At 40.3% G+C, this 26,247-nt stretch overlaps 1 protein-coding gene across 1 annotated transcript in view; it reads left to right on the top strand.

Moving 5' to 3' along the window:
- Window positions 1-708: 708 nt before the first annotated feature.
- COG2 (component of oligomeric golgi complex 2) overlaps window positions 709-26,247 on the top strand; it is a 45,322-nt gene continuing 19,783 nt past the window's right edge. The window contains exons 1-9 of the mRNA XM_060242779.1: window positions 709-937; window positions 6,704-6,865; window positions 7,798-7,863; window positions 8,675-8,755; window positions 13,067-13,170; window positions 14,132-14,240; window positions 16,935-17,114; window positions 17,589-17,713; window positions 23,462-23,588. Of these exons, the coding sequence (XP_060098762.1) occupies window positions 866-937; window positions 6,704-6,865; window positions 7,798-7,863; window positions 8,675-8,755; window positions 13,067-13,170; window positions 14,132-14,240; window positions 16,935-17,114; window positions 17,589-17,713; window positions 23,462-23,588 (1,026 nt within the window). The 5' untranslated portion in view covers window positions 709-865. The remainder of the gene's footprint in view (window positions 938-6,703; window positions 6,866-7,797; window positions 7,864-8,674; window positions 8,756-13,066; window positions 13,171-14,131; window positions 14,241-16,934; window positions 17,115-17,588; window positions 17,714-23,461; window positions 23,589-26,247) is intronic.

Below are 26,247 nucleotides of genomic sequence, written 5' to 3'. Positions count from 1 at the left end.
CTTTTACCCTGTCCCCAAATTAGTAGTGCCCAGCGCAAATAAGAGTTGAGGTAAGCACTGAACGCACTACAGGGTTATTTCTTCTATATCAACCCTAGTGAGTTCCAACAACAGCAGTGACCTGTACTTAAAAGCAGCAAGACTTTTAATGTGAGAAGTAAGTAAATATGGAAGCTTCGTCTCAGAAGGGAAATTATAATGGGCAGCCACGGTAACTCTTAACTGGGTGTTTTGTGCCAGTGAAATGGTAAGAACGCCTTCCATGTTGTTTCCAGGATTCTCTGAAGACAGCCTATATAAAGGAAAGCCTCTACCGTGAACGCACTCTAGCGTCTTTAATCCCCACTTGGGAATCTTCCAGCTCTCACCAACCTCTTTCTAACCGCACTTTTCTGTCAGACCTCCCCTTCCCACCACCCCTCAGGAACACGGCAACAGTTTCTTAGGTCAGAGCCATGGGCTGTTGGGAGATGTAGTTCCTCACAATTCCCACTACAAGGCATCCGCCACCCTCTTTTCCAGGCAGCCCGTAGCGATTTTCTAATACTCTGGATCTGAGATCTCGTTTGTAAATCAGAGTTCGGGTCGGGTCTGGGCGTTTCCCCCCGCTTTACGCCTGCGAGGCGGGACCGGAAAGTTCCTCGCGAGGGGCCTGAGGCACTGAATGACGCTGACTCCCCTGCCGTCCTCTCTCAGCAGAGTCTGCAGCAAAACAGGTGGCCGCTGGAGGCCGCACTCGAGCGGAGGCTGCGTCTGATGCCGGGCTCGTTGGCGGAAGCGGTGCTCGCGTACATTTTGTGTCAACTGTGCAGCAGTCGAAGTTGAGGGGGAGACGTGGCTGCTGGGTAGGCTTTTGCCTGCAGTTATGGAGGCGCGGAACATGAACCTGCCTCGGGGACCCGAGAACCTGTGCTTCGACAAGGACGAGTTCATGAAGGTGAGGGAGCACGGCTGGATGGGCTCTGGGCTATAGCTGCTTCCCGGAGGAGGGGCAGAAGCGGTGTGGGGGAAGCAGGGGCGACAGTGCCCTGTGGTGTAGAGAGTGGGGAGGAGGGGGTGACGGTCTGAGATCGCCGAATATGGGGCTAGGGATTGAACTTGTTAGAAGTTGCTCCTCTTTTTTCCTTAGTAGTGTTCCAGTTGCCAGATGTACGTGTGTATTGCTGTTTGGGTGGTAGGGAAGGAACAAAATCTTTGTAATATTTTTATTGGTGCCAACCCAAATGATTCAAAATGCTGTGCAAGCTTTTGAGTTTATCAGAACTCTTCATCAGGCAGTTGTCACAAAATAAAGAAGGCAAACAAGCAGATTTTCTAGTTCTGGATTTTAAGACCCTGTCATGTCAACCTCTGATATTTGACATTGATAGGCTCACAGACTTCCTTATCAGCTGCTAATGTGCAGCAGTAGTTACTGTTTGGTTTTTTGCACATTACCAGAAGCTCTCTAGTTTGCCTTTTCAGCCTGTAAGTGTAACCCCACCATGAGAGGTTAAATGTGTGAATTGTTGCATGTGCATTTGATGAATGTATATGTAGTCTTGTTGAGTCCATCAATCAACATTTAAGAATATTGAATAAGGATATTTAATACATGGAACTGATATCCTTGTAGATCTCAATCTACAAGTTAATCTATGAAATGTTATTTTGGATAATCTATTAATTTTTTAAACATTTATTTTATTTTATTCCATTTTTAGCCTGCGCTTCCCGTAGAACAGACTCAGGGTGGGTTACATCATAAAAAGACAATCAACAGTTAAAAACCAATTAAAATATATAAGATCTAAAATTACAGAGTAACAGTAAAGTCTAAAATGGCAAAAAATGTAAAGAATCTACATGTGACACTTCTAGTGTGCTGGTGGAAAGTACCATCAAGTTGCAGCCAATTTTTGGCAATCCTGTAGGGTTTTTAAAGGCAAGAGTCATTCAGAGGTGGTTGCCATTGGCTGCCTCTGCATAGCAACTCTGATATTCCTTTGTGGTCTCCCATCCAAATACTAAACAGGGTTGACCCTTGCTTAGCTTCCAAGATCTTGTGACACTGAGCTAGCCTAGGCCATCCAGGTCAGGATGGCTTTTTTAGTAGCTGTACATATTTTGCCTGGCAAAGCACCAAACTGCCATCATGAATGACTGCTTTTGCTAACAAATTACAGCATCTGTGATACAATAATAATACTTCTGCAGCATGGCCAAATTCAGTGCTGCCATTGGATAATATCTGCAGGAACAAATAATTGACCCATCATGGCTCAGTCAAAATCTCTGGCCTCCCATTGGCTGACTCCCCTGCCCCCACCTACTCAGGCCCAGGAATGTCGAGTCTGGGTGAGTGGGCATCATTGTGGCAAATGAAGTTCAGTGTGGCCAAGTGCAAGGTAATGCACATTGGGGCCAAAAATCCTTACTGTAAATATACATTGATGGGGTGTGAACTGGCGGAGACTGACCAAGAGAGAGATCTTGAGGTCGTGGTAGATAACTCACTGAAAATGTCAAGACAGTGTGTGACTGCAATAAAAAAGGTATGCTATGCTGGGAATTATTAGGAAGGGAATTGAAAACAAATCAGCCAGTATCATAATGCCGCTGTATAAATTGATGACGCAGCCTCATTTGGAGTACTGTGTACAATTCTGATCACCATACCTCAAAAAAGATATTATAGCATTGGAAAAAGCGCAGAAAAGGACAACTAGAATGATTAAAGGGTTGGAACATTTTCCCTATGATGACAGGTTAAAACGCTTGGGGCTCTTTAGCTTGGAGAAACATTGACTGAGTGGTGACATAATGGAGGTATACAAGCTTATGCATGGGATAGAGAAGGCAGACAAAAATGTACTTTTCTCCCTTTCTCACAATATGAGAACTAATGAACACTCAATGAAATTGCTGAGCAGTCGGGTTAGAACGGATAAAAGGAAGTACTTCACATGAAATTCACTGCCACAGGAGGTGGTGGCTACAAACACAGACAGCTTCAAGAGGGGATTGGATAAACATATGGAGCTGAGGGTCATCAGTGGCTGTTAGCTACAGCTTATTGTTGGAACTCTCTGTCTGGGGTGGTGATACTCTGTATTTTGGTGCTTACTGGGGGCAGCCATGGTAAAGCTTCTAGTGCCCTGGCCCCACTGATGGCATCTGGATTTTTTTTTGGCCACTGTGTGACACAGAGTGTTGGACTGGATGGGCCATTGGCTTGATCCAACATGGCTTCTCTTATGTTCTCTTATGAATCTCCAGTGGTTCTCTGTCTTCTCTGTCAACTGACCTCAGAAGGGCCTGCTGTTTTACTGTGGCTTCACGAAAGTCATCATGGCTGCAAGTGGCAATAGACCTCTGCCACCCTATCAATGGCCCACAAAGAAAGCGTCCCACACACGCAGCCTCTGAAGGCCGCTGAAATAGCCAGTGAGCCTGGCACCACCAGGCGTTTCCTCAGAAGGCATGCCTGTCCCACTTTTACTGTCTTTGCCTCTTTCCTGTCACTCCCTCTCTCCCTCCTCCCCTCAGCCTCGCCCCAGGATAGTCGCCTGAGAAGGAGATAGGGAAGCCTCACAGGGTTGTTGTTCAGATCATAGGAGGGGAGAGGAATGAGGAGAATGATATAAGCTACTTTGCCCCCAAAAAAAACTGTGAAGAAAGACTGTCCTTTTCCTATGTAGAGGCTGCATGGTTGCCAGCTCCAGGTTAAGAACTGCCTGGGGATTTAAGGGGTGGGGCCTAGAAAGGGTGGAGTTTGAGGAGGGGTGGGACCTCAGACAGGTATAATGTAATTTCCTCCTGGGGAACCAGTGTTGCCAACCTCCAGGTGAGGGCTGGAGATCACTCAGAATTACAATTGCTTCCCAGATGGCAGAGATCAGCTACCCTTGAGGGTTTTTTTTTTTGGGGGGGGGGGAGTGAATGCCTTCACTTGGGTGGGTGGGAAGACAGCAAGGTTGAGGGGCACTCACCCAGAGCCCCTTTCTAGAGCCTGTTGTATTTTTCTTCACAACAGGCCTTATTACTAGTAATGAAATAAAATGGTAAGCTAACAGTTTTTTTCTTCATGGAATATTTGACAGTATTTAATGGTGGTCAAATAATATGTGGTCAATTGACTGTTTTGTTAACTATAGAGCAGTAGAGCTCATTCTGTGGCTCATGGAGAGCCATATTTGTATTTACCATCAACCAAAAGAGCCATGTGACTACTGTATGCACCAGACAAACATGCACATTAGTATTACTTTTAATGTTAAATTTGTAACTTACTTTCAAAACAACCATGGTACCTCTGAGCATGTATGGCTGCCTCTCGCTACCACTGTTGAACCTTAGGCAGCCCTTGTGTACCTGGAGTTAGGGAAAGCATGAGGCACAATAGCTCAGGCAAAAGAGTGAGACTGCCATGGTGTTTGGAGAAAAGCAAGCTGGCAGTAAGAAAGAGGAGAGAAACCATCACCATCCCACTGTGGCCGGGCTGTCTTTTTCCCAGTATGAAAATTTAGGTAAGATGCCATACAGGATTAGATATTACTGCCTGTATACCCTGTAGACATGCCAATATATCTACTTCTCATTATGACCAATCTGCAGATACTTAAATCCAAATATTAGAGTTCCTTTCTATGAATCTGAAAATGCCCCAGATTTACAGAAGAACATGATATTTTAAAGGAAAAAACATTGGAGGTTAACACCTCTTAATAATATAAGCAGCACCTGTAGTGTAGCTTTAAGAAATAAATGCCCTCACTGACTGTTGCTAGGCAAGCACAAGGCCTGGTTTTTGTCAATAAAGGTGGAGGAGAAAGCAGGGACCTTTCCAGAGTTTTGGTCTTTGAGGGAGAACTCATCTAGGTCAGGTCTGGTAGCAGTCATGAGCAACTTGAAGCTGTGTGATTTGCATGACTCACTCAGGCCCAGCTGCTTGCTACTGCTCCACAGCAGACAGCTATGAAAGCCAGTGTGGTGTAGTGAACAGAGTTTCAGACTAGGATCTGGGAGGCCTGGGTTTGAAATCCCCATTCTGCCATGGAAACTCACTGGATGACCTTGGGCCAGTCACACATTCTCAACCTACCTCACAAGGCTGTTAGAAACATAAAGTGGAAGAATGATGCAAGCTGCCTTGGATTTCTGTTGTGAAGAAAGATGGGGTATAAATGAAGTAAATAAAAAATAAATATAGCTGAAGGTGGGGGAGCAGATGAAAAGTAAGTTGCTTGGTGCATGAGGGGGAAAGAATCAGGCAAAGTTGAGGACATGGGGTTTGCCATGAGGAAATAGTGTGGGCAGGAGGATCCAAGGGAAAGAGAGGTGCTCTCCACAAATCTTTGCAGGTTTCCTCTGAATTAACTGTGCCTGGTGACTGGCACTGCACAACTGGACCTTGGGATTCTTTTTCCAGGTAACAGAATGCCAGGGGGGGGGGGGGAAGGAGAGTATCTTGAATATAGGGTGGCACATAAAGGTAGGCTACCTTGTGGGTGAGAAGGAAGCAGAGAAAATGGAATGGCTGTGTGGAGGGAAAGTAGTGTTGGAGAGTTTTAACCTGCCCTATCTCTCTTCCTAGAGAACTATATTTTCCAGGATGTATAGTTATGCATGTGTGTTCATGTGTGTGTGTGTGTATGTTTGCTAAGAATTTCTAGCAGAAACATGTTGGTAACTAATCAAACTCTCCCCCATTCGCTCCACTGCCCTCCCTTGCATGTAAAGATTTAGATGTAATTTTGAAGCTATGGAAGGAAGGAATGAGAAATTTGGGCAAAATTGAAATATATGCAATACTTCTTCCCCCCATCAAGCCTGAATTTCTTTTACTGCTTTAACAATATAAAATATGTACCATACAGCTTAGCATGTTAAAATCATACTATATTTATGGATTTAGAATTATAAATGCCATAGCTTCCTACAAGCAAAAGTGTGCATATATCTAAAACTTGAAAAAGGGAACTACAGACTGCTGCACCCTGTGCTATTTTAGCACATGTATCTGAGGGCCAGTCTGCATAACACAATTTATCAGATTCTTGGCTGGTGACATGGTGTCTGGCAAGAAGACTTGCTCTGGAGGTTCCATGTCCCATGGGTTATTATGAACTACTCAAAGGAAGTTGTAGAAGCTATTATTTTGAAGGAGAATCATAGACACACAGTAACTGCTTGGTAGCCTCCATTCTTTTTGATGGTTTGGAATCAAAACTCTACAAAACTCAGTACTAAAAGCTAGCTTTATTCCTGGGACCCATAAGCAAACATTCGAATTGCTATGCCATAGAGGATATGATCAAGAAAGCTGTAAAACAGAGTTGGGTTTTATACCCTGCTTTTCTCTCTCTTAAGGAGTCCCAAAGCTACTTACAGTCTCCTCCCCTTCCTCTCCCCATAACCTTGTGAGGTAAGTGGGGTTGAGAGAGTTCTGAGAGAACTGTGACTGGCCCAAGAGCACCCAGCTTCATGGGGAGGGGACTGGGGGATCAAATTTGGTTCTCAGATTAGATTCCTCTGCTCTTTAACCCCTACACCGAACTGGCTAGATAAATACATGATAAATAATCAATAATAAAACAATATTGTTTCTTTAGGTACAGTGAAAAGTTATTAAAATACAGTATGCTTTTCACAGGGAATCCCAAGCTTCTATGTTGTAATGATTCATAACTCCCTGTGCTTTTCTTTCCTTTCTCATATGCAGCCAGACTTCGATGTTGACCACTTTGTGTCTGAATGCAGAAAACGTGTTCAGTTGGAAGAGCTCCGGGATGATCTTGAGCTCTACTACAAACTTCTTAAAACTGCCATGGTGGAACTCATAAATAAGGATTATGCAGACTTTGTTAACCTTTCCACCAATCTGGTAAGTTTTCCAATTGGATTTTACGTGGTTACTGTTTCTAATTATGCTATTTACACAGGCTATGAGACTATAATATTGAACAAACTGTCTGTAAGTGCAGCTCTTGATACTTTAAATAGGGACTAGAAGCCTTAAAACTTGATGGGCAGAGGGATGTTTGATAAGTAAGCAGTCTTCAAGTAGCACAGATGACTAGCAAAAAAAGTCTCTGCCTAATACACAGGCTACTAACAACCATTTTTAGCTGTTGTGACTTCTTCGAGTTACACACATCTTGCATCTAACTTTGTCTGTCAGCAAGTTTATCTGCAGCTTAGCAATACATCATTCTGAGGCAGTATTAAAGGGTGCTCCTTATTTTCATCAGATGCTGGGTATGTGTTACAGTTCAGACTCTGCAGTACTCTTGGCTCTCATCTGAATTGAGGGAAAGTGTGGAACAAGGATCAAACTGTTTGTGGCCATGGTTTAATTGTCTTGTGTGTGTTTTTGGAGGGGGGCAAAAACTTTTACCCCTGCATTAGACTCTGTAAAGATAGACTCTTCAGAAAGAATCATGATTGAGCTTTGACTTATTAATGCTTTTTTATATAAAAATAATTTGAAGTGCAGCTAAGGAAGGTGAAAATTTTAATTATTTCAAATTGCTTATAATTTTACGTGTTTTTATAGGTGAACTATGAGTGTAGCTGCTGAACTCATAGACTTCTTTCATGTCTTCAGCTTTTGTCCTTTGTTTTTATTGCTTATTTAAACATAATTTTGGATAGAATAGCAGATTACCCTCCAAAATTTTACTTGCAAGACAGGAAGCACTTGGGGGGGGGGGTTAGTAACAGCTGTGAGCTTTTTAAGAAAATACTTTGCAAGCATACTAACATGATTTGTTTCAGCTGTTGAGTAATTATAGCATGTTCTTGCAATTTCTTTAGGTTGGTATGGATAAAGCCCTTAATCAGCTTTCAGTGCCTTTGGGACAGCTGCGAGAAGAAGTAATGGTATGTCCTAAAGTCATGGTAAAGCCCTGTAAAATGTCTACTGCGTACTTAAAGGTTTTGTTGAGAAGTCAGTCCAGTTTTTGAAAGTGTTAAGAAAGCAAGTGGTATGCCCAAATTCTATATGGTGCTGCAACATCAGGCTTCTGTGGAGCAACATAATTTCATTTCCCCCCCAAGGCTAAATTTTGTAGACTATTTTAGATATTCAGTTATGGTGAGAAGAGAAATTGGATTGCTGTCAATAGAAATGAGAGTTTTAATTACTGTTACTCCTCTTGCTTAGACTAAGTCAAATGTCAAAAGGTTAGGGTAACAGGCTTCCAAAGTGAGTTTCTGTGTTGATTCAGGTGAGTAGTTGTGTTGGTCTGAAGCAGTAGAACAAACTTTGAATCCAGTGGCACCTTTAAGACCAACAAAGTTTTTTTTCAAGGTGTGAGCTTTCATGTGCACGCACACTTCCTCAGAAATAGTGAAATGAGACTTACTAGCCCATACATATAAGAGGTTGAAAAGCAAATTAGCATGCAATATAATGAATACAAACAGGAATACCAGCCTAAATTTATAAGGTAATCATTGTTCGGATTTAATTCCAGGGGGAAATAGTGAGGCAAATAATTATGTAAAAATATCACCAATAATACAACTTGCCCACACACTTTAAACAGTTGTATTCAAGTTAAGAGAAGTGCACTGATTTTTTTGAGGGGGAGTGTTGCTTCTCGCTAATAATTGTTTCTGCAATTCTTTAGGCATCAACTGATCTATTTAAAAACAGCTCCAATTATTTCTCTATTTACTAATATTTTAGAGTCTTAAATCATGTGTCAGTGAAGGTATCAAAGCAATTGATGAGCGTGTGTCTAAGCAAGAAGATATCAGAAGAAAAAAGGTATAGCAATTTTTTTTAATTTGCATTTTTGAACCAAAGGGCCAAAATTAATTAAAAACTATGTTGTGTGATCAAAAATGTGATCAGTTGGTTTGGGGCACTACAAAATATTCCAGAAGAGCAAAATGAAGAGTCAGATTTGTTTCACACCATTGTTGTTTGCTTCTTAATCTGTTTCTACTGATGTTGTATAATGTGCATTTAAATTGAAATGGGCTAACATTGTATTAAACTATGATAGGTTCTAATGCTTTGTGTGCTTTTTCTTGGGCTTCCCTTTGAATGAGTTTCTTTGATGGTGCTGGGCAGTGATTTCACCCTCCCTCACAGAATTTTCCTTTATATTATTCTTACCTGAGCAGCCCCTTTTTTCTTTCTTTGTTATTCTCTGGCTGTCCCACCCAATCATTTGAATGTATATTGGTAAATGTCATCCCAGCCTAGGAAACTGAGGGGAGAAACTAAAATCTTTATTTGTCCTTGTCTGATAAAGGCACACGAGAGGCTGATGGTAAATCAAAACTAGCAAACATTTTTATTTTACTTTGAGGGGAAATGGTTAGGTAGCAGTTAGGTTTAGGACTTATGAAGTGAACAGGCAACAAGCGCTGAAGTAACCTTGTATAGAAATAAACACCAGGTAATTTGCCACAAACAAGTGACTGTTTCTGTTCAGTCAGATCTTTAAAATTTGAGGAGAGGGATTTCTTGGTAGTCTATGCTTACATAAACAAGCACAAGCTTCTTGGTCTCACAGATAGTAAAGTTGGTGAAGACAGGAACATTCACACAGGTTCCATTTTCCTTCCTTATTCACTGGCTAGAGATCTTCAAAAGGTGACCAGAACAACTGACAAGTTTGGCCTTGGAGAACAAAATGAAGCCAGGCAAAGGTTAATACAGTTTTGTCAAGAGAACAAGCTGGTCATAGCGAACAGCCTCTTCCAACAACTTAAAAGGCGACTCTACACGTGGGCATCACCTGATGGGCAACACAGAAATCAGATTGATTATTTACTCTGAAGTCAAAGATAGAGAAGCTCCTTACAGTCAGCAAAAACAAGACCTTGAGCTGACTGCGGCTCAGATCATGAGCTACTCATCGCAAAATTCAAGTTTAAACTGAAGAAAATTGGGGAAGCCATTAAGCCATTCAGGTTTGACCTTGATCACATCCCTTATGAATATACAGTGGAGGTGAAGAATAGGTTTAAGGAACTAGAGTTGATAGACAGAGTGCCTGAAGAACTATGGACGGAGGTGCATGACATTTTACAGAAGGCAGCAATCAGCACCATCCCAAAGAAAAAGAAATGCAAGAAAGCAAAGTGGCTGTCTGATGAGGCTTTACAAATAGCTGAGGAAAGAAGGAAAGCGAAAGGCAAAGGTGAAAAGGAAAGATTCACCCAACTGAATGCAGGTTTCCAGAGAAAAAGCAAGGAGAGATAAGGAAGCCTTCCTGAAGGAATAATGCAAAGCAATAGAGGAAAATAATAGAATGGGAAGGAGAAGAGATCTATTCAAGGGAACATTTTGTGCAAAGATGGCCATGATAAAGGAGAAAAACGGTAGGGACCTAACAGAAGCAGAAGAGATCAGGAAGAGGTGGCAAGAATACACAGAATAATTATACAAGAAGGATCTCAATGTTCCGGACAACCATGACAGTGAAATCGATGACCTTGAGCCAAACATCCTGGAGAGTGAAGTCAAATGGGCTTGAGAAAGCATTACTAACAACAAAGTGAGCAGAGATGATGGTATCCCAGTTGAGCTATTCAAAGTCCTAAAAGATGATGCTGTTAAAATGATGCACACATTATGTCAACAAATTTGGAAAACACAACAGTGGCCACAGGATTGGAAAAGATCGGTTTATATTCCAGTCCCAAAGAAGGGTAATATCAAGGAATGTTCAAAACTATCGCACCATTGCAGTCATTTCACATGCCAACAAGGTCATGTTAAAGATTCTACAAGCTAGGCTTCAGCAGTATGTAGATCGGGAACTACCAGAAGTTCAAGCTGGGTTTTGGAAAGGTAGAGGAACTAGAGATCAAATTGCCAACATTCGATGGATTATGGAGAAAGCACAGGAGTATCAGAAAAACATCTATTTCTGCTTCATTGACTATGCTAAAGCCTTTGATTGTGTGGATCACAACAAACTGTGGCAAGTCCTTAAAGAGATGGGAGTACCAGACCATCTCATATGTCTCCTGAGAAACCTGTATAAAGGTCAAGAAGCAGCTGTCAGAACTGGATATGGAACAATTGATTGGTTTAGAACAGGAAAAGGAGTTCCACAAGGATGTATATTGTCATCCTGCTTATTTAATTTATATGCAGTGTACATCATGTGGAATGCCGGCCTGGATGAAGCACAAGCCAGAATTAAGATTGCCGGGAAAAACATCAACAACCCCAGATATGCAGATGACACTACTCTAATGGCAGAAAGTGAGGAGGACCTGAAGAACCTCTTATTGAGGATGAAAGAGGAGAGCACAAAAGTAGGCTTGAAACTCAACATCAAAAAAACTAAGATCATGGCATCTGGCCCCATCGCACCTTGGCAAATAGAAGGGGAAGACATGGAAGTAGTGACAGACTTCAGATTTCTGGGATCAAAGATCACTGCAGATGGTGACTGTAGCCATGAAGTTAAAAGACATTTGCTCCATGGGAGGACAGTTATGGTGAACCTGCGCAGTATAATAAAAAGTAGAGAGATCACCCTGATAACAAAAGTTTGTATAGTCAAAGGGATGGTATTCCCAGTAGTAATGTATGGCTGTGAGAGCTGACCATAAGGAAGACCAAGCGCAGAAGAATAGATGTTTTTGAGCTGTGGTGCTGGAGAAGAGTCAAGAGTCACTCTCGACCCTTGGACTCCAAGAAGATCCAATCAGTCAGTCCTAAGGGAAATCAACCCAGACTGTTCCCTGGAAGGTCAGATGCTGAAGTTGAAGCTCAAATACTTTGGCCCCCAAATGAGCAGGGAGAAGATCCTGATGCTAGGAAAGACAGAAGGCAAAAGAAGAACAGGACAGCAAAAGATGAGATGGCTGGACTGTGTTACTGATGTAACAAACAAATTTCAGCAGACTTCGGAGGATGGTGGAAGACAGGAGGGCCTGGCGTGACTTTGTCCATGGGGTCACAAGGAGTCGGACTCGACTGTGTGACTGAACAACAACAACGAGATCTGGGTGCTAATAATTTTAAATTGTAACCTGTTTTAACTTCTTAATTTGTGATTGTTTTATTGTTTTACTGTTGACATTATGATGTTAGCCGCCCTGAGCCTGCTTCGGCGGGGAGGGCGGGATATAAATGTGAAAAATAAATAAATAAATAAATATTTCACTCCAGCTTGATAGGCTCACCCCACCCCCCAGGAGCTGTTTCTCTAAGTTTTGATAGGGATGGTTTCCCAACCCACTTCCTTAATGCAGGATCCTTCTCAGCCCATGCTACAGCATTAACTATTTACAGTCTGTCACGTGTCCCACCTTTTTTCTTATTGCTTCAGGAGAGGTTCTTTCAGGCCTCTCCTATGCAATGCGGTGTATCAGATGTTTGCATTTTACATTTTTCAAAATCTCAACAGGTCAAACTTCCTATATAACCATATATAATTCACACTGATTTTACAGCACCTTTAGGTATTTCTGCAGCAGCAACTGCATTCTCTTTACCTCTTACATACACAATATCAAAGTTGAAATCCTGTAATAGAAGAATCCACCTAATTAATTTGCTGTTCATACTTGTTGCATGGTTCAACCAACATAATGAGGAATGGTTGGTACACAATATGAATTTCCTCCCCCAGATGTGTAGTTTTAGCTGCCTTAAAAAAGTGGTGCTAAATAACCTCCTTTGTCCTCTGCGCGAGCAATCACCAGGCATGCTTGGGAGCTGGATCCAGTTACTTAGGCTGCAGCCTTGACGGTGCTTTCCTGGAAGTAAGCCCCATTCAATAAGGCCTATTTTTGCTTTTTTAACCCACTGAGTAGACCTGTTTTAAGATGACTTCTATAACCTCTTAGTTAGTAAGAAACGAGAGTGTCAGTGGTATCTAGATCCCAGGTATATTGGTGTTTGCCATGGCTCAGCTGCCTGTACTGGCATGTGGGATGCAAGGCCAGATAGGCACAGTGGGGATCATATCACATAATACAGTGACTTCCCTTTTCAGCTTCTGTCTCTAGAAGATGAGAAAGGATCTTTCTTACACATTAAGTTGAATAGCTTTGGAAAAAGTTTTCTATTCAACTTAAGTTTTGCTTTGCTTTCTTTAAACAGATGTGTGTATTGAGACTTATTCAGGTCATCAAATCAGTTGAGAAAATTGAGAAAATTCTGCACTCCTCAAACTCTAAAGAAATATCATCGCTAGAAGGAAGCAGGTATGGCATTGTTATTTGATGCATTCTGTAATTTTTGTTCTTTAGGTATGGTTTTAAAATTATTTTTATGTTAATTGTTCTCGTCGCAGTAAAATGACAACCAGTACTATAATATGTAGTAACATTTGTTTGTAGGATCAATAAAAGTGTCATAAGGTAGATCTTCAATTAAGAGAGGGCAGTGTTTGCAAAAAAAAAATGTTTTCAGACTTAATAGAAAAGACCTTAATATATAACAAGCAGTCTTGAAGTGATGTACAAGAGATACTGCAGACTTAATGAAATTATTCATGCAGCATGCTTTAATCCTTCTCTTTTTATAAGGAGCTCAGAGCTATATACATGTTTCTCTTGTTAGCTTAAATGGTGTTGGATGTGGAAAAAGTTTTAAAGTGCAAAAATCTTATCAGTTAAAGAAGCAAAAAATGGCCATGTTTCCTTTGAGAATATAAAAACCAACACTTAATCACATGTTTTTGTGTACTAACATAGTTCCTTGTAGTCTCAATAAACTAGTTGTAGATTGAGGCCATACAAATTTTAATTTCTTGTTTTCTTTCCCATTTTGTGGCCTGCTATAATTGTGACATTTGTTCCTATTTGGGTATTGCTTCTGTGTTCAAAAGACACAAACTGAAATTAGTAGTTTCTACATAAGCTAATATTCACGATCCTAGACTTGTCTGAGCCATCTGATTTAAGTATAGATCCATCCTGCTTCTGAGTTTTTGGTCGCTCTAAAGTGTTATAAAATACTGGGAAATTGCTTTATTTTAAAGATTAATATCCCATCTTTCCATCATAGGCCTTCAAGACTGCAGACAATTGTATTCCTTTTTAATCTCAGCAGTAATAGGTTTCTAATACATTCCATCCTAGAATAAATTGGGGGGGGGGGAATGCTTGAGATTAATTTAGCCAGTTTATAAAATACTGATCTTATATGTGTTATTTTTGCAAGCCCTCTTCTGACTGGGCAGATTTTAGAGAGAATTGCCATGGAATTCAACCAGCTACAGTTTCATGCAGTACAGAGCAAAGGAATGCCCCTTTTAGATAAACTGAGGCCAGTAAGTATATTTTTACTTCACAGAATACTTTCAGCAATAATGGTTCTATTTTGCTGTGTAACTTAAACAAAACCACTTGTTTTAAATAGTCTTCAGTGATTATGCTTGAAATTATCATGCAGCAAGCAGAATACAAGAAATCTGTTTATCAAATGAGTAGTCATGCAGTATTCTTTCTTCTCCTAGTCCCTGAAATCTTGTTTCTGCAATCTTCATTGCAAGCCTGTTTGATTTTTGCCTGCTTAGTTCAGAAATATCTCACTGAGGCAGGCTTCTTTTTAATGTAACATAATTAACAGTACTAAGGCATGGTTGCCTGGCCCCCAGCAGGGGATCCCCCAGTTTTGGGAGCTCCTCTCCACCGCAGACCCGCTAGCTGGTAGGGAAAACTGCTCCCCTAAACAGGGACATCGTGTGGGGGACACTGTGGTGTTTGGGCAAACTCCATGGTTTTGAGGGCAAAAAATTCATAGAGTTTTGCCTAAATACCAGAGCGTCCCTGATGCAATGACATCACTTCTAGGTGACATTGCATGATGTTCTTGCCCATCCCCAGAATACCCCACAAATCCCTCTACCAGGCAGGAAAGGGGACTTGGCAACCTTAACATAGGATTAGATTACTGCAATGCACTCTGCATGGTGCTGGTTTTGACCTTCAGAGCCCTATATGGTTTGGGACTAGCATATCTGAAGGACTGCCTAATCCCTTGCAAACTTGTCTAACTATTATGGTCATCTTTGGAGGCCTGCTTTGGGTGCCCCCACCTTCTAAGATTAGGTAGATGGCAACCTTGGAAGAGGGCCTTCTCAGTCATGGCACCAAAGTTGTGGAATTCTCTCTAGGGAAATTCATCTATCCTGTTGCGTCCTCTGCCAGCAGGTTAAGACTTTTTTGTTTCATTTGGCATTCCCTCAGTGATCCCTCCTTCCAAACCAATGTTTTATGTTTTGTATGTATTGTAACTTTTTTTTATTTTAAAAGTTGTTTTAATGAGGTATGTTTGGGAGGGTGGTTTATTATAATGGTATTATAATATATTTTATAATGAGTATTTTAAATTGTTAGCTGCTTTATAAGGACAGAGAGGCAGGGTACAAATTTTGTAAATAAAATAAATATTGTTCCAGTTTGTAATAAACAGTCTTCCTTCTGAAATTATTTGTTTGCTTGGCTTTAGAATTTAAGCCCAATACTGTTTGCCATCATGAGCTGGAGCAATATCATTGCAGTATTCCTGTGTTTTTAGGGTTGCCAAGTCTGACTCAGGAAATATCTGGGGACTTTGGGGGTGGAGCCAGGAGCAAGAGTATGACAAGCATGATTGAACTCTGAAGGGAGTTCTGGCAATCACATTTAAAGGGACTGCACTCCTTTTAAATGCCTATTGGAGGATGGGGCACCTTCTTTTGGGGCTCATAGAACTGGACCCCTGGTCTAATCTTTTTGAAACTTTGGGAGTGTTTTGAGGAGAGGCACCAGATGCTATGCTGAAAATTTGGTGCCTCTACCTAAAAAAACAGGGCCCCCCAGAGCCCCAGATACACATGGATCAATTCTCCATTATATACCCTATGGGGACCAGTTTTTATAGGTTATAATATTTCCAGTATTATAGGCCAAGCAGACATTTCCCTCCCCTCACCCCCACTTTCTGCTAACCCTGAAGCGGGGGAAGGGCTTCCAAACTGGGGGATCCCCTGCCCCCAACTGGGGATTGTTAACCCTATGTGTTTTTAATAATCATTTTTTTTATTTGCATTGCAAAGTGCTAGGTAGAAGGGTAGCTAATAAATGTTTTAAATAAATAAATTTGTCACCAGTACAGTGGACTTACTCTCTTTCATTGGGACAATCTTTTTGTCAGATTTTGGGTTTAATATTACTGCTGTAATGATTCTATTGTTCACATAATCGAGAGGGGTAATTTTTGGATTATATGGTATGAAAGGTTAAATAAGTCTATACAAAGTTTATTTTCCCTTGATGCTTGTAGCTAGCTTAACCAAGATGCATGTTGTTGCTGTTCCTATAGAAACATTGCCTTTGACTGTTTAGAGGTTATTGTTGTATGTTTTTCAGCCTGTTAATAAGTAGACTGAATTTTACTAGTATGATAATCCTTGGCAGTGATTAATCACTTCTGTTAGGAACTTCAAAGTGCCTTTATTTCAAGGACAGGGTGCTAGAGATTGTTACCACTTTTCATGTAGTTTAGGCCTAATAATTTTTACATATGAGACTTTTCAAAATACACTGAATTTCTTTGCTTTTAACAAAATGCAGTTAAAATAATGAGGTCTATCCTGTAGTTATTTTGGTTGTACCAAACATTTGTGCTGGGTGAAGGGAAATTTTCAGTGATATGAACATGCACACACACGCCTTCTCCTGCTTCATTCTGGGCACTGTTTCAGGGGGTGTTTTGGATCTTGGAGGCAGCATATATTACAATGGGAGAGGAAACTCAGGGAAGTCCTGTTCTTTGAGTCCTGGGTGGATGCAGCCCTTCCATTTAATTGTAAAGACATATACAGGAATAGCCCAGATATACAGGAAATAGCTTGAATTTCTGTTTTCTAATGTTGTTCTCATGCAGCTCTTAAATAATAATTAAATGCTGTGATAAAATTAAAGAAGCTTGCCAACTTTGCTTTTGTAGCTAATGATTTCATTCCTTTTGAACACCTTAGCGTATAGCTGGGATAACAGCTATGTTGCAGCAGTCATTGGAAGGGTTGCTTTTGGAAGGCCTTCAGAGTTCCAGTGTTGACATAATACGCCATTGTTTGCGAACCTATGCAACAATAGACAAAACCCGGGATGCTGAAGCATTAGTTGGCCAGGTGCTTGTGAAACCCTACATAGATGAGGTAAATAATTATTGTGAAAATAATTTGTGTTCTCATAATAAAGGTACCTAACCTTTCTGGCTTATGAAAAATGATCAAATAATGGCAGGTAAGCTACAATATAGCAGAAAACAAGCCATTTATCAGTTGCAAGTGGATTTAAAAGTGCATATATGCTACTGGAATTGGCTCACAACAATGCTAGAAAAGGAAATACATGTGCACAAAATGTCTGAAAGCATGTGGTACAGTAGAAGTGAAGCTAAGAATATCTGGGTCCAGTGGGTACTAGGATGAGAGATTTTTCACTGTCCATCTGAGTTCCATAGGTGTAAGGTAGAATATAGCTACATTAAATTTAGAGGTGTGTGTGGGGGGGTCTCCTTCTTTAGAACTAATGAGGATAATTTTGAACATTGCATGTGTGGGTAGGGTTTACATTTGAATTCTTTTCTTGCACGCTGATTGAGTTTGATTCTGAATATTTTTTGACAGGTGATTGTGGAACAGTATGTTCAGTCTCATCCTAATGGCCTTCAAACAATGTACAATAAATTGCTAGAGTTTGTTCCTCTCCATTGCCGTCTCTTGCGTGAAGTAACAGGAGGAGGTATCTCAAGGTAACACAAACATATTTTTAGCAAGTTTTGTGAAAAGCTATTATAGTTATTTAATTATGATGTGTTCAAGGTTCCTGATAATATTGGTGGGATCTCAATAAATCAACATTCTGCAGTAGGAAATAGTGATGCTATGGTCTCCTGAGAATAGTTTTGATGGAAAATATATCCATTGTTACAGTTGTAGGGAATCCTGGATCCAGTTCATCCAAGTATCTTTTCCGCATGCGTTGTAGAATTAGCCACGCCATCATCATGGTAATAAAAATCAATAAAAGAACTTGCTGTTTGTAGTGAAGATGAAGTAAGTTAAGGGAGTATTTTTTGCCAACAGCACCAGTTCTAGGCTTCCCAACCCCCCCGCCCTGCCGGGGGACCCCTGAATAAGCAGCCTAATCCCCCGCTCCCTAAAAATCTAATAGCGGGGGTGGGGGGCGTGGAACGGCATCATGTCTCTTTTCCTGCCTGGCTTCAGGCTTCTCCCTTCCTCCAAGTCACAAGGGATCCTGGGATCCCTTCTGTCTCTTTGATTGGGTGGGCAGGCCGGCCTCCAGTCCGGCCTCCTTCGCGAGGTGCATGCTGGGACTTGTAGTCCTTGCATCCTCTCACGTCTGCTGAGCATTATTCTCTATGTGGAGATTGATTCTCATAGAGTATAATGGGGAATTGATCTGGAGGTTTCGGGGGCTCTGGGGGAGCTGTTTTTTGAGGTAGAGGCACCAAATTTTCAGTATAGTATCTAGTGACTCTCCCAAAGTATCTCCCAAGTTTCAAAATGATTGGACCAGGGGGTCCCATTCTATGAGCCCCAAAAGAAGGTGCCCCTATCCTTCATTATTTCCTATAGAAGGAAGACATTTAAAAAGGTGTGCGGTTCCTTTAAATGTGATGGCCAGAACTCCCTTGGAGTTCAATTATGCTTGTCACACCCTTGTTCCTGGCTCCGCCCCGATGTCTCCTGGCTCCACCCCAAAGTCTCCTGGCTCCACCCCCAAAGTCCCCAGATATTTCTTGAATTGGACTTGGCAACCCTAAGCAGTTCCCATCATTTACTCATTAAGAATGTGATATTAGGTAGGTTTAGGTATTACCAAAGATGCATTAATTATATTATTACTGAAAAAATACAGCCATTTATAAGATTGCTTCCTTACTAATTTCTCAAATTCCCTCAGTAAAATTGCTGAGAATTTGTAGCGCTCCCTCGAAGGTTTTTGTATAGGGTTCATAATTTTATCCGGCTAGCCTGATAAAATATCACTTAAATTCCAGAATACTATTTGTACACATGTGTGTGTGTGTGTGAGAGAGAGAGAGAATGCTAATGAGAACAGGAATGTTTTCATATTATGTTCGGTACATGCACATACAATCTCAGTCTTGATAGGGATGTTTTAGCAAGTGTGATCTAGTGATTTCAGTGTCAGATTAGAATCTGAGACCTCAGTAAAAAATTCCCATTTAGCTATAAGTCTCAGGGTTGATCTTGGGCTAGTCACTCTATCAGCCTAAACTACGTCACAAGTTGTTTGTTGTGAGGATAAGATCAAGGAGGGGCATCATGATCCTAGGCCTAGTGAGGCCTATAGGCTTCAGGGAAGCCTGTATTAAAGTAGCTACAGGGTTTGCATTTCCTGGGATCCCTTCTGTCTCTTTGATTGGGTGGGCAAAAGTTTTGGAGGAGCTCAGTGGAGACCAGAGACATGGGACCTGGAAGGAAGGAAGGAAATAAAAGGTCTACCTGGACAGGAAGCAGGGTTCTCTCTGGAACAGCTGAGCTGGAGAGAGGCTGCAACAGGACTGTTCCCTGATCCATAGTGGGGTGAGTCAGTTGGAATCAGAAGGAGGGGATGTTTAGTTAGTTGTGTCATGACTTTTTTTTTGTAGCATCTTTGCTGCTCTTTCCTTGTTCACTGTTGCACTAAATAATTAAAACCCACTTGAAGCACTTAAAGTAAACTTAAAGTAAACTTATTATTGTTATACTGGCTGTGTCCTCATATCTCTTTGGTCATGGATAAAAGGTGTTTGTTAAGAAGGAAAACACAGGGGTCAGGTGGGTGCTCTGGGATCTCCCAGACAGACCTGTACCAGAGTGGTGATAGCGAGTAGAGGCCCTCCCTGGTCTCTTGCTTGTGACAAGGGGAAAAACCAAGTATGCTGCCCTGAGGAATCCTTGCATGTAATAGTTCCCCACACACCGCTCCACCCACCCTGCAGATTAGCTACAATATATTTGTTGGATTAGAACAGTGATACTCAGTGGCTTGGGAACCACAGGTTTCCCTTTGATATGTCAGTTGTACATCTTCTGAGCACCATACCCCAATGTGGCACCCACCTCATATTCCAGGAAAGTGGCCAAGCCCATTGCCCAGTAGGGCTTTTGGTTAACTGCTGGTTCCCACTGCTGAAGGGACAGGAGAATGGGTATAGTAGACTCTATGCCAGGCCTCCACATCCTGGGTGGTCGTTAGAAGGATAGCAAGCTGACCACAGAGAAGAGAAAGTAAAATTACTACCCTGGCAGCCATTTGGAAAAAGAGGAAGCTGGCCACAGTGGGGTGGTAGTTATAATTTTACTCCCTTACCTCCACAGCTAGCTTGCTTTCCTCTAGGCACTTTGACCATCTCACTCTTTCACCTGAGCTACTGTGCCGTGTGCTGAGGAGAGTAAGAAAGCAGAGAGGGAAGACCTTCCCCTCACTCCAGGTACACAAGTGCTCTCTAATGCTGGTAGGAAAAGACTAATTGTACATTCTCAGAAATGCTCTGGTAATGTAAAAGGTTATAGTTATATATCTAGTATTAATAATTATATAATTGTATGTGTACTTTTGGTGGTGTAGCACCCAGGCCATGTACATGTCATGTGGCATTTTGGTTGATGGGAAATGCAAATATGGCTTTCCACAAGTCAAGGAGTGAGTACCACTGGATTACACATTTGCACTGGATTTAGAAGGTCTACACAAACATTATGCTGGAGTTGTAACTCAGACTTTTAAAGGTGGCACAGTGCCACCAGCAACAGAAACTTGTAAAACGTCTGAACTGAAACATGAGTCATAGATATAGAGTCTGGTATACAGTTCTATCTGCCTCACCCATGGTATGTTACTTCTTTCTCTGACTCAGTAGACTGGAGGCAAAAAAAACATATCAGGCCATTGGAGACTATATACATATTATTTTTTTATTTGTTATTTTGGGTAATGACACAATCAAAGCATTAAAAGCATAGTATACATATTATTTCTCTTCTCTTGAACTTGTCTTTAAGTATATTTGCAAAAATGCTTGCTTAATATTGTTTTACTTTATAAAAGCTGTTGTGTGTGCCCCTCTTTAAAATGTAATTTCCCAAGGTATGTTAGGTATTAAACATTAGTAAAGTATTAAATGAGGTATTAAACAATATACTCCCTTTACAAAAACAAAAAGGTGCAAAATATTAGGATTTCCTAAAAGATTGTAAATCTGCTTAGTTGAACTGCACATTTGATTTGCATTCTGTTTTGTATTATCTTCTCAACTGAGCACATGATTCATATTGCAATTAAATTGCCTGATTTGAATTTAGGCCATCTAAATTGAATCCATTTGTTTCTTAACAGACCAGTTATCACTGTACCCTATTGCAATTACTGGTGCCTGGGATTTAGCTTTAGAAGCTGCAGAAATACTTTTCTAATTAGCTAGGCACTGCAGCACTTTTCATATGACTTTATATTTTGTTAGTATTTCAGTTCTCTTAATCTCTCAACAGGTTTTAAGTCTGTTCTTTAATAAATTAAAACTGTTAATATTTGCTGACATGTGATAAATAAGAACTATGATAGATTTTCTTTTCTCAAACACTGCCCCCCCCCCCCAATTTTTGAATTGGCAGATAGAAGAAAAATTCCGTATGTTTGATACCAACTATATTTAGAAATTAGAACCATTTTAGGACCAACTGAGATTGATGAAATAACCAGGTGTATTTTTCACAAATCTGCCATGTGTAAAGTAAAGTGGGACACGGGTTAAAAGAAACTTGGAATTGCGGAGAACTGCATCTTCCTTCTTACCTCACTGTCGTCTGTTGCTATAGGTACTTTTTGCCCAGCTCACTTCAGAGCTGTGCTGTAGGAATGGTCAAAGATGAGGAGGGACAAATTCAGTCATGCTTACCTTTTGATATTAAAATTAGAAACCCATCTAACCACCTACAGACAAGATACATGAATTGTGGGTACTCCATTGCACATCTAGTTTGGCTCTAGGTTTCTGCTCAGGATGGAGTTTCTGTCTGCAGTGAGAGCAAATTATTTTCTATTAAAAGTTATTTTCTATATCTACAGTTCAGGGGTGGGTGGGTTTAAGTATCCAAAAGTATCTAGCCTGAACACTCTCTAGAAGCTAAACTGACTAAACTGAGGCTATCATACTTTGGTCACATTATGGGAAGACAAGAGTCACTGGAAAACACAACAATGCTTTTAAAAAATTGAAAGCAGCAGGAAAAGAGGAAGAACAACATGAAATGGTTTGAGTTGATAAAAGAAGCCATGGCCCTCAGCTTGCAAGACCTGAGAATGGCTGCTAATGATAGGACATTTTGGAGAACGTTAATTCATAGGGTTGCCGTAAGTCTGAAGTGACTTGATGGCACAACACACAGACAATTGAAATACTTATATACTTATATAGAAGCAGATTAGGGTTGCCAAGTCCAATTAAAGAAAAATCTGGGGACTTTGGGGGCGGAGCCAGGAGACTTTGGGGGTGGAGCCAAGAGACATTGGGGGTGGAGCCAAGAACAAGGATGTGACAAGCATAATTGAACTCCAAGGGAGTTGTGGCCATCACATTTAAAGGGACAGCACACCTTTTAAAATTCCTTTCTTTCATAGGAAATAATGAAGTATAGGGGCACCATCTTTTGGGGCTCATAGAATTGGACCCTCTGGTCCAATCGTTTTGAAACTTGGGGGGTATTTTGGGGAGAGGCACTAGATGTTATACTAAAAATTTGGTGCCTCTACCTCAAAAAATAGCCCCCCCCAGAGCCCCCAATACCAACGGATGAATTCCCTATTATTCCCTATGGGAATCGTTCTCCATAGGGAATAATAGAATGCCCAGTAGACATTTCCCTCCCCCCCCCACGCTTTCTAAAAGGGGGGAGGGCCTCCAAACCAGGGAATCCCCTGCCCCTTCCCTCTCTCACACACACACACACACACTTACCAGATCTTCTTCCGGAGAACTCTTGTGAAAGCGAAAGCAAAAGAAAGGGCGGGGCTGTTCTCCCAAGCCCTTCCTGCTCCCTGCCCAGCCTTAAAGGGGCAGACATTTTACAAACGGCTCAGGAGCTCTATAATGAAGCCTACAGGTATGTTCTCCCCCCCCTCCACCCCCCCACCCCCCGCTTCCCACTTCTTGAAGACCGGGAGATGAGGCTGCAAACCCAGGGGACTCCCGCCAGAGCGGGGGGGGGGGGTTGGGAAGCCTAAAGCAGATACTAATTGGTATGATTTTAGTGATAATAGCCAAGTGTCACAAATATTAAAATGATCAGAATGGTAAAATAATATGTGCTATTTAGAAGTGTTCCTCCTTCTGCTAGTTAGAAGTATTCCTGCTTCTGAAATGCTGTGCTGTAAAACTGACAGCTTTACATGCTGTGAAATATTTTAGTATCTTTACTGTCCCTCTGTTATAAAAGCATTTCTAGGAGAAGTTTCCATTTTTATCTTGCAGTGAAAAGGGAAATACTGTTCCTGGTTATGATTTTTTGGTCAATTCTGTGTGGCCTGAAATAGTTCGTGGCTTAGAAGAAAAGCTGCCATCGTTGTTTAATCCTGGCAACCCAGATGTGTTTCATGAGGTAATTTAAATATGTACATTAGCCATAGCTCTTACATGATGAACCATAGCTAGGGAGATCCAGGTCTTTAGATAAATAGTCATGTTGGAAAATGTAAATTTAAAAAGAGTTCTTAAATTCTTTTTTAAAACAATTATTTAGTTTATATAAACTGAAAGTTCTTAAATTCAGCAGCTGAGGGCTGCATCATGGCTTGCAGTTTCCTGTGCAGAGGTTAAAACTGATGGAAATGAAATTGTTTTCTGGCAGCATGTGAAGCAGCCTTAAGTGAGAAGCATTTGGCTAGTTGCAGTATGAGTCATTATGAACTCTTTACCTTAAAGATTATAAAAATGCTAGTCTGATTAATTTAAAAATGTACCTTCTTTATCATATTCTTGTAAAGATATCCAGATTAGGGTGCACAATAATGGAAAGCAATACAGCAGAAAAAATATATTCCAATGAGAGAGAGAGAGACTCCACAAAGTAATTATAGATAAGCACTACAGGCCTTCTTTCCTAATCAAGTGGTTTTGCTGACCCCCAGATTCATCTTTCTTACTTCCATTTTACCTTAAGCTCAATGGGTGGGGCTTTCTTTTAATATACATCAGGTTGGATTGTTATGTTTAAAACAATTTTATTAATTCACAATATATTGTTATAGTATTCTTTTAATTTTTTTAAAAAAATAATACAAATTGAAAACAATACATCACACTTTCCCTCCCCTTTTCTTGTCCCCCGCCGGTGTTGTCTTAAAATTGCAAAAAATACAAGGTAATTTAACAAATCAAGAATCTCCATTTTAAAACTTTATAACACTAAAGAAGAAGTAAAAACAAAAAAATAAGAGAAGTTAACTCTATAAGTTCATCTTCATTTTCCTATTGTCAAAACCCACTAAATGTCCCTTTACTTTCCATTGTTTTTCAACATAGTTTTGAAATTTCTCCCATTCCTTTCTAAACTTCTCCAAATCATAGTCTTTTAAGATTCTTGTAAGCTTGTCCATTTCACTCCATGACATAACTTTTATAATCCAATCCCATTTTTCTGGTATTTTATCTTGCTTCCATAACTGCGCATATAATCTTTCAGCTGAAAGCAGATACCACACCATCGTTCTATCTTGTTTTGGAAAACTTTCCATTTGTAATCCCAACAAAAAAGAGTCTGGAGATCTCTTAATGTCATAACCTAAAATTTCTGACATTTCTTTCTGAATCATTTGCCAAAATTGTTTTGCTTTTTCACAAGTCCACCACATATGGTAGAAAGATCCTTCATGTTTTCTACATTTCCAACATCTGTCTGACACCTGGTTATTCATTTTTGCCAGTTTCTTAGGTGTCATGTATCATCTATACAGCATTTTAAAACAGTTTTCTTTAATATTATAACATGTCGTTATCTTCATAGAGTTCTTCCATAAATACTCCCAAGATTCCATTTGTATTTCTTTGTTAAAATTGATTGCCATTTTATCATTTGAGATTTAACTACTTCATCTTCCGTAGACCACTTCAATAATAATTTATAAGTCCTTGAAATCAACTTTTCGTTATCGCCCAACAGCATTCTTTCCAATTGTTTGCTCCTGTCTTATACCTTCATTTTTGATGTCCTGTTCCACCAAACTCTTGATTTGTTGTAGTTGAAACCAGTTATATTTATGTTGTAATTCTTCAGCTGATTTTAGCTCCACCTTTCCTCCCTGTATCTTTAATAGTTGATTATACGTTAACCACATCCCTTCATCTGTTTCTGAGGACAATTTTATTACTTCAGTTGGCACAATCCAAAGCGGCTTTCTCTCATCACCATATTTTTTATATTTTAACCAGGTGCTTAGCAGATTTCTTCTTATATAATGGTGTGAGAAAAAAACATCCATCTTATTTTTCCCATAAAACATATATGCATGCCAACCAAAAATATTCCCATGGCCTTCTAAAACCAGCAATTTTTTATTTAATAACGTCATCCATTCTTTAATCCATACCAAACATACCGCATCATGATACAATTTTAGATCCGGTAACTGGAAACCTCCCCTTTCTTTTGCATCAGTTAAGATTTTCATTTTGATCCTTGGTTTTCTTTCAGCCCATACAAATTCTGAGACTTTTCTTTGCCATTTACTAAATTGTTTATTGTCCTTCACAATTGGAATTATTTGAAATAGGACATTCATTTTAATTGCAGCGATTCTGCCCAGCATAGACAAGTTCAATTCATTCCATTTTATCAAATCTTCATCAATTTTCCACCAAAACTTCTCATAGTTATTTTTATACAAATCTATATTTTTCATGGTAACTTCCACACCTAAATATTTTACTTTTGAAGTGACCTCACACTCTGTTGCCCTTTGCAGTTTTTCCTGTTGGCTCTTTGTCATATTCTTACACAAAATTTTCAATTTTTCTTTATTTATATAAAAGCCTGCCAATTCTCCATACTCTTGTATTTTGCGAAGCAGCAATGGTGTCACATGTAAGGGATTTTCATTAATAAACATTACATCATCAGCAAACGCTCTGTATTTATAGGTAAGACCTTTCAGTTTCAACCCCTCTATTTCTTTGTCATCTTGTATTTGCCTAAGCAATATCTCTAGTGTCATTATAAATATCAATGGAGATAGAGGGCAGCCTTGCCTTCTTCCTTTACC

Source organism: Heteronotia binoei, chromosome 1 (assembly GCF_032191835.1).
Source record: "Heteronotia binoei isolate CCM8104 ecotype False Entrance Well chromosome 1, APGP_CSIRO_Hbin_v1, whole genome shotgun sequence".
Classification (NCBI taxonomy): domain Eukaryota; kingdom Metazoa; phylum Chordata; class Lepidosauria; order Squamata; family Gekkonidae; genus Heteronotia; species Heteronotia binoei.
Note: the sequence above shows the minus strand (reverse complement) of the source record. Positions and strands in the feature narration are given on the sequence as shown.